Source organism: Patella vulgata, chromosome 9, assembly GCF_932274485.2.
Source record: "Patella vulgata chromosome 9, xgPatVulg1.2, whole genome shotgun sequence".
NCBI classification, from domain to species: domain Eukaryota; kingdom Metazoa; phylum Mollusca; class Gastropoda; family Patellidae; genus Patella; species Patella vulgata.
This window is the reverse complement of record NC_065887.2, coordinates 10,445,762-10,459,363: the sequence shown is the minus strand read 5'-3', so window position 1 is coordinate 10,459,363 and position 13,602 is coordinate 10,445,762. Positions and strand designations below refer to the sequence as shown.

The 13,602-nt window shown below is 35.8% G+C and overlaps 1 protein-coding gene across 1 annotated transcript in view; it reads left to right on the top strand.

The window, feature by feature from the left end:
- LOC126831777 (sterol regulatory element-binding protein cleavage-activating protein) overlaps window positions 1-13,602 on the top strand; it is a 33,174-nt gene that overhangs the window by 9,077 nt on the left and 10,495 nt on the right. Inside the window, exons 3-17 of the mRNA XM_056103310.1 lie at window positions 894-1,029; window positions 2,072-2,232; window positions 3,410-3,547; window positions 4,082-4,161; window positions 4,602-4,716; window positions 6,050-6,231; window positions 6,589-6,715; window positions 7,156-7,268; window positions 8,153-8,247; window positions 8,801-8,899; window positions 9,511-9,825; window positions 10,325-10,632; window positions 11,430-11,868; window positions 12,444-12,559; window positions 12,965-13,419. Of these exons, the coding sequence (XP_055959285.1) occupies window positions 894-1,029; window positions 2,072-2,232; window positions 3,410-3,547; window positions 4,082-4,161; window positions 4,602-4,716; window positions 6,050-6,231; window positions 6,589-6,715; window positions 7,156-7,268; window positions 8,153-8,247; window positions 8,801-8,899; window positions 9,511-9,825; window positions 10,325-10,632; window positions 11,430-11,868; window positions 12,444-12,559; window positions 12,965-13,419 (2,879 nt within the window). The remainder of the gene's footprint in view (window positions 1-893; window positions 1,030-2,071; window positions 2,233-3,409; window positions 3,548-4,081; window positions 4,162-4,601; window positions 4,717-6,049; window positions 6,232-6,588; window positions 6,716-7,155; window positions 7,269-8,152; window positions 8,248-8,800; window positions 8,900-9,510; window positions 9,826-10,324; window positions 10,633-11,429; window positions 11,869-12,443; window positions 12,560-12,964; window positions 13,420-13,602) is intronic.

Here is a 13,602-nt window from a genome sequence, read left to right as displayed (position 1 = left end):
ACATGCACCTCGTTTCAAACAGTATATATACATGTACATGTAAACACATGCACCTCATTTCAAAATGGGAAAAGTCAGTATATGGATACCAAAGTCCTAGTTTTAAGCCTCTTAAACACTTAACTGTTTGGATCCCTGCATTGGCCGAGACAGTTCATCCAGATTTTCCAGCGTGGTTCCCCCTTGTCAGTGATGCAGGACAGAGGGCCTGACAAGGACAGCTGTCTAGATGTTCGGATGGGATGAAAAAACGAGGTCCTGTGTACACATTGGAGTGCACGTAAAAGATATCCTTGACAGTTAGAATTTGATAATAGAGTAGGCCGTAGTGCCCCCGTCCGGGCAAAATTTCCCTCACAGCACACTGTATGGTCGGTGTTAGCGCATCTACATTCGCCCAGTTAGGAGCGGAACAGTAGGATGTTAAACCCCCATTTCAAGTGAAAACCATGAACTCTGTGAATAATTGTTATGCGATAATACATACGAACGCAACACTGTCTGTCTACAATTACCTCCATTTGAGAACAGACATAAAACAAATTGACCACATCCTAATTCTTATATCGACAGGGAGGAGACGGGGTCGAATGACCGAATGGATAGCGCGTGTGTGTTGTATAATAAGGTCGGTCATTGAGTCAGTTGGTGTGGTTTCGATTCCCTAGTTGTACTTGACAAAGAGTAGGGTTGCCTGTCCCCAGGTTTCCTCCCACTCCTAGAGGCTCCTATGTGCAAGCGAATTATTGAAAGAAAATTGAACCATGTGTTAGTCCTGAAATAACCTAGTTTGTGTCGAATGGACATTCAACCTCATTTCTCCCTCTCTCTCTTTACAGGGTTGCCTAAAAGTTGAATTTCTGTCAAATTAAGATATTTTTTTTTAATTTCAGCTATCCATTGACCAACTTGCCATTACCTGGTAATGCTCCTGTTAAATATATCACACCTTTAGAGGGTTATAAAGTACCACCAAGAGTTCAACCAATGACCAAACATGATGAACAAGATTTGGCTAATCCAAGATGGGTAAGATCTTTCATTGAAGTAAATGCATGTGTTCCCAATGGTCCCGCAGGGTTTCCCATTGTCATTAGTACAGGATGGAGGCCTTGACAAGGACAACTGTCTGGTCATTGGGATGGGACAAAGTAACGAGGTCCCGTGTACACATCGGCGTGCATATAAAATATCCCTTGGCAGTTGGAATTTTATATAAGAGTAAGCCTTAAGTAGTGCAGCTGTCCAGGCAAAATTTCCCTCATAGCACACTGCATGGCCGTCTTCATAGCCCAGTCGGGGCAGAACAGTAAGGTGTTAAAACCCATTTCATTTCATTTCGTTTCCAATGGTGGAGCACAAAGTATGTTTCCAGCCTGGTTTTCCTTTTTATTTTATGTATGCAATAGAAGACATTTTTAGTGGACAGACATATACACAGAATGTGGTGTGCATATACTTTAATATGTGGTAAGAGGGCCATGGTAATGGATTGGTGAAGACTCTAAAATGTCCTGGGCTGATATTGGTTGGCCTGGAAAATTGTAGAATAGTCGTATACGCATTGCGACATGTACGTAAAAGAATCCTTGACAGTTTACCCTGACCATGTTTACCCAGACACGACACCCCAACACAAATTGCATGTCAAATCATGCAATGTATTATTTTGTTAATTTGGTTTCAAAATACAAAACACATGTTAAAGAGTACATAAAATGACCATATGAAAGTGTTATGTACTTGAAGACAGTGTTAATTATATACCGTCTTTGTGTCAAGTGGCATGACTTTGATTCCCCGTTTAAACGTGACAAGGAATAGGGTTCGCCTGTCAAACCTGGTTGGTTTTTTCTGCCCTCTGATTTCCTCTTACTGCTTAAGACTCCAACTGCAATGACCTACATGAAGTTTGTGTTAGTGGATATTACCTCTCTCTCTCTCTCTCTCTCTCTCTCTCTCTCTTTGTCACTCTCACTCTCTCTTTGTCTCTTTCACTTTAGCCAATTGCAAACCAGTCAGATAAAAATTATTTAAGAGAAGTTATATTTTTTAATTCAATGTATTTCAGTATGTTGGAAAGCCGAACGGCTATATACAGCAGATAGTATTTAAAGCAACAGTATCCCCTTGGAAATCTTCACAAATGATCTCAACTGATGCCTTTAGAGCACCATTATCTCTCCTCTTTAAAACTCTGGAACAAATAAATAACCTTAAAGTTCATGTAAGGTTAGTATTTTTTGATATGGTCACATTTCAGTGTGGGGGTATTGTGTCGTCTGTCTGTCAACAATTGGCTTATGAAAGCGATAGAAGCTACAATTTGTGAACACGTTAGAGGCTGCCATAAAGTTCATTTAAACATACATTATGCAAGAGCTAAATCTGTCTGTGGTAACGAGGTCCTGTGTTCAATCTAGGTCATGGCTAATAAAACCTGAGGTCCGTGTACACATTGGGGAACTTTGTCTGCCAACTCCGGCAGGGAACTTATTACGGGACAAGCTAATAGCTCAACATGCTCACTAGAATCATAGTGACAGCTTACTGCCTGCTTGTGTTGCTCAGTTTTAAAATTTTATTGTACTGATTGGCATTCAGATAATTAGTGAAAATAATATGCATAATGATGATTTATGCTGTGATAGGTGTCATGCACAATACAGAGTATTATTGGTCATTTTAAAGTACTGGTGTACCTTCTTGGTAATTTAAGAACACCTATATATTCCTTTTTGGACATTTGGAAAATTCTAGTAGATATACCATTTTCTGTTGTGTTTTGTATGCAATGTAAATAACATTCAGTCATTATCATTATCATCATCATGATCATAATTATCATCATAATCATCGTTATTATTATTATTATTATTATTGTTCGATTTATATAGCGCTTCATTACACGTGAAGTGTTTCTAAGCGCATATCACAAACATATACTTCAAACACACAGAAACAATCAAAATCAGGAGAACATAATTAAACACAATTAAACACAGCTGCCTGTTAGGCGCTATTATTCAAAGGTTTATATCCAACAAATCAACCGGCTAAACTCTATATTGAACTCAGTCGAGGTTTTACCTGATGAACACCTACATCATAATTATTATCATCATTATTATTATCATCATGATCATAAATATTATTATTATTATTATGATAATATTATCATTATTATCATCACCATGATCATAATTATTATCATCATGATCATAATTATTATCATCATGATCATAATTATTATCATCATGATCATAATTATTATCATCATGTATGATTATCATCATGATTATGATTATCATCATTATCATTATTATTATCATCATTATCATCATTATTATAATCATCATTATCATTATTATAATCATGATTATGATTATTATGATTATTATTATTATAGAGGAGAAGATATTACACTGTCAGATTTGTGTTTACGTGTATCAGAGGTTGTGACACGTGGAAAGGTCAAAGGTCTTTTACCAGAATATTCCTGTTTACTGGTATCCCCAGCTAATCTTTGGCAGAATCAAGAAACAAAGTAAGTTTATTACCAAGAAACAATTACCGGCATGAAATTGTAGTTTTATGATGGCTGCTGTCCTTATGAGCACAGTATCTCCTGAATTTGCTTAAGTTTATGTTATTGAAATGAATACACCTATTGTATTTCAACAGTTGGATCATCGCTTGATAATTTATAACTCTAGTGTTTGATATTTTTGAACTTGTTATATTTTGTGGGGATTAGTCCGTGGAGTTAGGTAACTGATCTTCAGAGATAATTTTCAAGAGTTGTCTATCTTGGAAACTCTAGAATAGAATCTATTTGGTCAAAATAATTGTCAGGTTGTTTTTGTTAGAAACATTTCAGTTAGATTACAAGTTAGTTGGTGAATGTCGGTAATTCATACAGAAAAGATAATCTGTGGTCAAAGGGGAGATAATAGGTAAATGTTAGAGTTATCTCCCTTTGATTGTGTGACCCTATCCTTATTAAGAATTTTTAGGATATTTTTTAGCAGTCATGTGGTTTATTTTTTATGTTATTTTTCATCTGAATTATTTTATTTAGGTTCAGCAAAGACGCAGATTTGTTAAAAACTATTTTTAGAAGATATGGTCAACCTTTAGAGACAGCCCCATATGTTAAAGGTGAGTCTCATTGAACTTAACTGATCAGAGGAAATGAGATTAGGAAAAGATGTGATCACAGGGGGAAATGAAATCAGGGGATGTTGAAATAAGATTAGCCGGTGATGAAATCTGTGGTTTGATGAGATCAGGGGGGGAATAAAATCAGGAAATGATTTGATCAGGGGAAAATGAGATTAGGGGGATGATGAAAATGGGGGTTGAAGAATCAGATAAAGAGGTGATCAGCGTAAGGTAAGAGTAGGGTCAGCTGTTGAACCTTTTTTTTTTCCTGGTCCGCCATTTCCTCCTACTGCTAAAGTCCCTTATGAGGAAGCGAATTATTAAAATACATTTGCACCATAATATGTTAGCCCCAAATTGATCTTGTTTGTTTCAAGTATACGTTAAACCCCAGTCCTCTCCCTCTCTCTAGCATGGTATTTACTATTATATTTCAGACCTGCTGTTTGGTATACCATGGTTTAAGTCAGGAATATCACATTATGCAATACGGAATAAAGAACGACCAGTATCATTTGCTATTACTATTGTATTAAAGAGATATGATCCAGTGTAAGTTTCTTTTTTTAAACACAGATCCTATTTCGTTTCATTTTTTTATAGTTCAAAATTTCGTTTTACTTGTCTTTACTACACTATTATCTGGAAGAGTTTTTATATAACCCACGTTCTGGTTGAATTAATGGATTAGCCAATGAAACGGTCTGTTACGGTGAGTTCTTGGCATGCGGTGCACGGAACTGTGGGTAAGCCACTAGAATAGTCAACGCTGATTGATTAATCAATGTCTGACATCATACTTGCCTGTCCAATCTTGTAGGTTTTCTCCGGGCCCTCCGGTTTCCCTATGCGCAAGCAAATTGTTGAAATAAAATTGGACCCTAACCCAACCATAGAAATGACCTAGTTTGTGTCGAGTGGATGTTAAACCCCATTCCTCTCTAATCTCTGATGTCTATAGGGTCTATAACCTGTCAGATCTTCATGTAGTGTAGGCCATTGAAAGTATAAAAAAACAAAACGAAATATAGATCTGTATTTTAATCAGATTGAGATTATTCTGTATTTAAACTATAAACTTGACAAAAGGACAGTTAAAATTCTAGACAAAAAAAAAGAACTGAAATGATTTACTGATAGTGATATTGTATGCTTAGTTCAAACAAAAGTTGTGACGTGTAGAGTGTTCACAAACAAATTGTGGACAGATGGATGGATGGACGGACGGGGGCAACAACAACATACGTCCACATGAAAATGTGGGCGTATAAAAATGGTTTGATTACTTTCAGTAGTTACAAAAAGATATGACGAATTGCGGACAATACAAGCGAGTGTTGGTTTAAAATATGGTGATGGGCCTCTTTTTAATCAGATTAAACCCAATTCGATAGACTATTTATCTTTGTTGGCCGAGAAAGTTCATCAGGATTTTCCGACATGGTTTCCCCTTATCAGTGGTGCAGGATGGAGGTCCTGACAAGGACAGCTGTCTAGCTGTTAGGACGTGATGAAAAATCGAGGACCTGTGTATACGTCGGCGTGCACGTAAAAGATCCCTTGTCAGTTGGAATTTGATATAATAGGAGTAGGCCATAGTGCCGCTGCCTGGGGAAAATGTACCTCATAACACACTGTATGATGTATGCCTGTCTTCAATAGCCCAGTTTAGGAGCAGAACAGTAGGACGTTAAACTCCATTTCATTTCATTCCATTTATCTTTGTTGGTTTTGTTTTCTTAATTAATATTTTGGTTTGAGTGGATTAAGCCTTAAAAAAAATTAGACATTGTCTTTATTAGCCCAGTTGGTGCAGAACGGTAGGGCGTTATTGTAAAATGCATGATCATCCACTTTAACTACATGAATATTAATATATTTTCAGTTTTACTGAAGCTCTACGAGTGAAATTAGAATCTCTGTATCCTGATACAATGGAGAATGTAAATAACACAGAGATACATCATATGGTTCATTATCATTATAAAGATATCAACTACTTCGCAGAATATACTTATTTATTTGTTACATATTTTGTATTATTGTTATACCTATATTTTTCTGTTAGTAAGTATATAAGTTTATTTATTGTTAATTTACACTAGTCATTGATGCTAGTCATTTTCAGCAAATCGACATGAGTCATTGTCAGCAAATTTACACCAGCCATAGTCAGCAAATGTACATTAGTCTTTATCAGAAAATGTACACTTATCATTGTGAGCAAATGTACACTTATCATTGTGAGCAAATTTGAACTTATGATTGTCAGCAAATTTAAATTATGATTGTCAGCAAATGTACACTTATCATTTCCAACAAATTTACTCTGCCTCTGTCACATGTAGTCATTCTAGCATTTGCTAATATTTGTTCTCCATAATTATTTCCCCTCTTAATTGAATGTGTTATATTTGTTTCCAGAAAAAATTGAAATGGTTAAATCAAAATGGGGTTTGGCTATTAGTGCCGTTGCTATGGTTATAGCATCATTATTAGTATCTGTTAGTATTTGTACCTTCTTTGGAATGACGCCTAAATTAAAGGGGAGGTAAGTTAATTCTCTTTGTTTTAACCTAGATTACAAATCAAAACAAATTGCTATGATTTGTTAATCGCTTGTAGCAGATTTACTTGTGACTAGTGAGAACCATCCCTCGTAATCGCGGGAACCATAATTCGAAAACAAACTTCACTTGACTAATTGGGATACGGTCCCTGACCGAGTGAGGATTAAAAGGCATAAAAAGGATTTATAGTAGAATAAATGTATAACAGCGAGGTTCTATTCAGCAATTCCTTCGATGTTCAAAATGTGGAGAAATTTGACTGAAATTTTCAGCATATTCAATTAACGTTATCTATTTTCTAACTATTATAGCAAGAACTGTCAACTCTTTATCTTATTTCCCATAATGCCCCTTTAAATCCCGATATGACATAGTTTTTCTCTCTGATAATTTCACATGTACTATTTTGTTGTGTTTTCAGTGAGATATTTCCATATTTAGTAGTTATTATTGGTGTAGAGAATGTTGTAGTATTAACGAAATCTGTTGTATCAACACCGGTACATCTAGATGTTAAATATAGAGTTGCACAAGGTAACATTTTATATACAACCAATATTTCATTTAAATTGTATAAATAACTCCAACATTTTATATACAACCAATATTTCATTTAAGTTTTATTAAGTTCAGCACTTATAGGTAGGAATGAACGTTTGAAAGATTTGAAAAATATTATGTATCCCACAGGAATATTTCAAGGTATATTTCCTTGACAGTTGTGATCTGAGTAGTACATAATCATTTTTTTTTAAATGCCATGGGGGGTTGGATGGTCGAATGGTTAGCGTGTGTGCATTGTATCATAAGGTCTGTCATATAGTCAACTGGCATGGTTTTGATTACCCGGTTGTACTTGACAAAGAGTAGGGTCACCTGTCCTACCTCGTGAGTTTTCTCCAGGTCCTCTGGTTTCCTCCTATTACTAAAGACCCCTATGCGCAAGCGAATTATTGAAATAAAATTGAAGCATGTGTTAGTCTCGAAATGACCTAGTTTGTGCCGAGTTAACGTTAAACCCCATTTCACTCTCTCTTTAAATGCCATAAACGTTCCAATATGAAATGCTTAAAGAGAGAGGGTTTTTTTGTGTTTTTTTTGCGAAATGTAAAAATGTGAATGTAATGTAGAATATATGGTACATTTGCCACATGCTGAATTGCATAGTGCTGTTTTTGGTCGGAATTGGTATGGTTAGACTCGATTGTTGTCGTGTCACTCCAGGTGACAGTCCTTAATCGTCAGACAGCCAATTAGTGACACCTCATTTTCCTTCTGTTTTCCCAGGAATCCAGTATTTTTCTAGTAAGATGGGTGTCGCTATTTTCCATATATACCAAATTGCCATACCAAATACTTTTGTGGGAAAGCATCTTTAATATAGAATTATAACCATATTGTTATCTCTATTTGTACAGGTTTAAGTAAAGAAGGTTGGTTTGTCACTAAAAATCTAGTTTTAGAGTTGGGTATTATTCTGGTGGGTTTCTTTACGTTCGTACCAGCCATACAAGTAAGTAGATATTTATTTCAGTTAGGGCAAAATAAGATATTACTGTGTAAAATGTGGCCCTAACTCCATTCCCATAAATTTCAAAACTTGTTTCTAATTTATGATGAAAATAATGTAAACAGCACATGTTATTGTCATGATATATCCCATCTCAAAGACACCCCATTCCCATCTCAAAGACACATTCCTATCTCAAAGACACCCCATTCCCATCTCAAAGACACCCCATTCCTATCTCAAAGACACCCCATTCCTATCTTAAAGACACCCATCTCAATGATACCCTATTCCAATCTCAAAAGTAGGACGTTAAACCCCATTTCATTTCATTTCATTTCATTTCATTTCATTTCAAAAGTACCCTATTCCTATCTCTAAGGTACCCTATTCCAATCTCAAAGATACCCCATTCCAATCTCAAAGATAGCCCATCCCAATCTCAAAGATACCCCATTCCAATCTCAAAGATACCCCATTCCAATCTCAAAGATACCCAATTGCAATCTCTAAGATACCCCATTCCATTTTCAAAGATGATTTTTTTCTTTTATAGGAATTTTGTTTATTTGCCGTGGTTGGACTGGCGTCTGATTTTTTTCTACAGATGGTATTTTTTGTAACTGTTTTATCTGTGGATATTAGAAGAATGGAGGTATTAATTTTTTACATCACATGTAGCTTATTTTTGTTAATAGATGTAAATGTAGGCTGGAGTACAGTACTGACAAGCTTAGAAATATGGCACATGTCACAGCGTTGGATCATTTGGTCTGTCATTGAGTCAACTGGCGTGGTTTCAATTCCCCACTTCTATGTGACGAGTAAGGTTGCCATTCTAACCTTCTGGGTTTTCTCAGGGTCCTCTGGTTTCCACCAACTCCTAAACACCTCTACGTGCAAGCGACTTATTGAAACAAAATTGAACCTATGTTAGTCCCAAAATTACCTAGATTGTGTTGAGTGGACCTTTAGCCCCATTTTTCACTCGCTCTTTATTTGGGTGATGTAAGAAAGATAAAAAGAATAATTAATTATTGATTTAACAGGGGTTTTTAAGGGTTTGGATTAGGATTAAAAATGTTTGTGGTCGAACCATCATCGTACATTAATGCCCAAAATTTTGTCAGATACAACTGAAATGATTATTTCCATGTCTGATTACTTAATATTTGTTTCTGAATCTGAGTGACGTAAGAAAGATAAAAGGAATATTTAATTATTCATATATACATATATTATCATCTACATTAATTTCTCTTTCAGTTATCCGACCTTCACAAACAGAGTGTTCTTCAAAGTGTTCATGATAACCAGGAAGCAACAGTTCAGATAGAACCCCTATATCGTTGTCCTGTAGCTAGTAAATTCCCTAGTATAGCTAACACACCGAAGATCCACAAGTCAAAGTCAGATCCCAGACTAGATAGTCAAGGTGATCCACATGGAACTCCACCTCCTTCTCCTGGAGGTCATGGTGATGACACGTTCTTCCCGTCACCAGCTATTTTGGAATTACCGAGACGACTGAAGTTTTTGTATTTCTGGGCCAGAACAAGAATATTCCAAAGATTGATAATGGTATGTTGTTTCATTGTTTTATGGAAATTTCTTATTGGCTATCTTCTCTGCTTTTACTCTGCTTAAGTTGCTAGCTCACTGACCATTAACTGTCGTGTGGTTTCGATTCCCCGGTTGTACGTGACAAGGAGTAGGGTCACCTGTCCAACCTTATGGGTTTTCTCCAGTTCCTCTGGTTTCCTCCCACTGCTAAAGACCACTACGCGCAAATGAATTATTGAAATAAAATTGAACCATATGTTAGTCCCGAAATGATCTGGTTTGTCGAGTGGACGTTAAACCCCATTTCTCTCTCTCTCTCTTTTAGGTTAAATCATTCGTCATGAAAGGTATTCAAATCCACTAATTATCGCAGGCTAATGATGGCATCGAGACTTGATAAGTTAATTAATGTCTAATTGATAATTTATATAAGATTTCAGGCCTAAAGAAAGACCTGCAATAGGCAGATTTAGCTCTTGCATAATGTATGTTTGTTAATAATATATCCTGTTTTTAGGTATGTACAGTCATCTGGATTGCATTGATTGTATATAAATCTGGACTAGTAGACACATTAACCAGCCAGAATGAATCCATTCAGTCAAATAATCCTCACCCCACGGTAGACTCGTTACTTAAAGCAGAATTGTTAGCAGAAAAAACATCTAAAGCACCTAATGAAGGCATGTGGGGGATGGGAAGAGTGTATGAATACGATGATGGTATTGGTCCAGTAGAACATACAGAGTTGGAACTATTTGATCAATTATCATATAAACATTGGCAGACGTTATTTGGTCATTATAATATCAGTTTACTAGGAAGGTTAGTATTTAAATAAGAATATAATTATAAACGTCATAGAATATACACATGTCACAATTCTATGGAATGCAATTATTGCTTATTACTAAGCAACCTTTTGTCTACAGCTTCCCTATTTTGATATTAAACGGTTTATGGAGCGACATGGCTCAGTGAATCACAATGTTATTTATATTTCATCATTACTTGATAATGACTAGAGTAACCTAGCCGAAACGTCGTTCAGTAATAAAGAGTAATTGTATTCTATAGAATGGTAACAGGTATTCTATAGAATGATAACCTGTATTCTATAGAATGGTAACATGTATTCTATAGAATGATAACATGTATTCTATAGAATGGTAACAGGTATTCTATAGAATGGTAACAGGTATTCTATAGAATGATAACCTGTATTCAATAGAATGGTAACAGGTATTCTATAGAATGGTAACATGTATTCTATAGAATGGTAACAGGTATTCTATAGAATGGTAACAGGTATTCTATAGAATTATAACCTGTATTCTATAGAATGGTAACGGGTATTCTATAGAATGGTAACACGTATTCTATAGAATGCTATAAGGTATTCTATAGAATGGTATAAGGTATTCTATAGAATGGTAACAGGTATTCTATAGAATAGTAACATGTATTCTATAGAATGGTATAAGGTATTTCCAGTTCAGTTACTAAATGCCATTAAAACATTTTATCATAGAATATAGATATCAAAATTATAATTTGATAGGGCGATTGACAGTGTGAACGTTGGTCAGTGGACTTTAAACCTCATCTATTTCTCTTTTCAGTTATGTCAGCATTCTACCCGCAATTCATGTATCAGCCATCATCGATCCAGACACCGCTATCAAAATAAGACACCCAGCAGACATGCAATCAAATACTGAGTTACATTCACCAAATGATAATCAGCCAATCACACATTCCAATACATTAAAAGCAGAGGATTCAACCAATGAACTGTCTGATTATACTCACATGTATGATGCAGAACAGTTAAAGTTATTTATACCTAAATCTGAGAAGGAGTATATAATAACAGTATGTTTTGGAATATTGAGTGTTATTGTTATAACCTATTTCATGGTTGTTATGTATAAATGTATGTGTTCGAGAAATTATGCCAAGTGGAGATCATCGTGGGCGAAGGTTCGTCGTCATCACCGTAAAGGTGTTAACAGATTTATAAAGGAGTCAATACCTTTGGTTTTAAGGGGACATAACCAGGTATGGTATATGTATTATTATAACAATAATGATTGAATGTCTTTTATAGTGCTGCATTATGTTCAAGAGTCATTTACAGGCTGTTGGATGGCCAAATGGTTTAACGTGTGCACTTTAAATCATAAGGTCTGTCATTGAATCATGTGACTTGGTTTTCTCCAGGTCTTCTGGTTCCTCCCACTGCTGGGGGATTGAATGGACGAATGGTTAGCACGTGCACGCTGTTTCATAAGGTCTGTCATTTGAGTCAACTGGCGTGGTTTCGATTCTCTGGTTGTATGTGGCAAAGAGTAGGATTGCCTGTCCAACCTCATGGGTTTTCTAAGGGTCCTTCGGTTTAATCCCACTGCTACAGACCCCTACACGCAAGCGAATTATTGAAATAAAATTGAACCATGTGTTAGTCCCGAAATGACCTAGTATATATCTATATATCAAGATGGATACAGAATCAATAATTGATTCTGATACCTGAAAGTAGATGTTGTTTAATATTATAGATACATAGTAAAATGGAATGAATTTGTTATTTTGTAGGATATAAAGTAAAATGGAATGTATTTGATATTTTGTAGGATATAGAGTGTATAACAACAGATGGACAGTTAGTTATAAGTGCATGTCTAGGTGGAGAATTACGAGTATGGGATTCTAATAGTGGCGAATGTATATCAACTTTAAATAGAAAAAGGTAAGATAGTGGAAGCCTTTCTGTCCATAATACACATTTGCAACCAGGGGTTCTGGGTTCGATGCCAGTTTCCAGTCTGGTCTCCCCCTTCCCCATCTCCCCCTGTCTCTCCCCTCCCCATTTTTGGTGATTCGGGACAAAGGGCTTGGCAAAGAATAAGCGAAGTCCACCTGTTGCATGTTAAAGAACCTTTGGCATTTAGATAAAAAGCAGGCAAAAATGCCATAGCCTGGGAAATATTTCCCTCATAGCACATTGCATGGCATATGGCAATCGTTATTTGTCCGGTTATAGCAGAAAACTAGGATGAAGCCCATTTATTACTATGTTACACTTGATAATAAATAACAATTATATTCAAGACATTTGTGTTAAATCCATCAATAATTCTGTTTTTATTTTTAGTATAATTCCTCCAAGACGAAGAAAGCCATGTTTAGGTCGTAATATAGAAGATAGTGATGCAGATCTTTATGCTGAATATCATGGAGATAGTTTTGGTATGGAATCAACAGGATCATCGGATACAAGCCTCTCGGAAAAATCACGCAGTCTCGACTATTCCAGACATAACAGATTTGAAAATGAACCAGATTTATCCAGCACCATTAGTTTCGATTTTTCAACACCTGATCCCGTCACCCCCAAATTATCCGAAATTTCTAAAGATGGAGATGCATCTGCATCACAAGGTTATGATTTCAAGTCTAGATTTAATAAAGTTTACGAAGAACACTGGCAGTTAGTTCATAACGCAGACCCCACTACATTCAGTAGAGATAATCGCATACATAGTGCCGAACTTAGCGGACATGATTGGGAAAATATTTTAAGTCCACGGCTTCGAAGCTTGAGTACTGGTAAGTATAGTATTACATGGAACAATAATAATAAAAAACTCCTGGTGCCTTAGTGTTTATATCTACTGTATATATCATTGCTTATGGTGAATCACCCTGTTTTATGGACTGTTATAGATATATCAACATGTTATTTTGACTATTTTAGGTGAATCACCATGGTATTTTGTCTGTGTTAGGTGA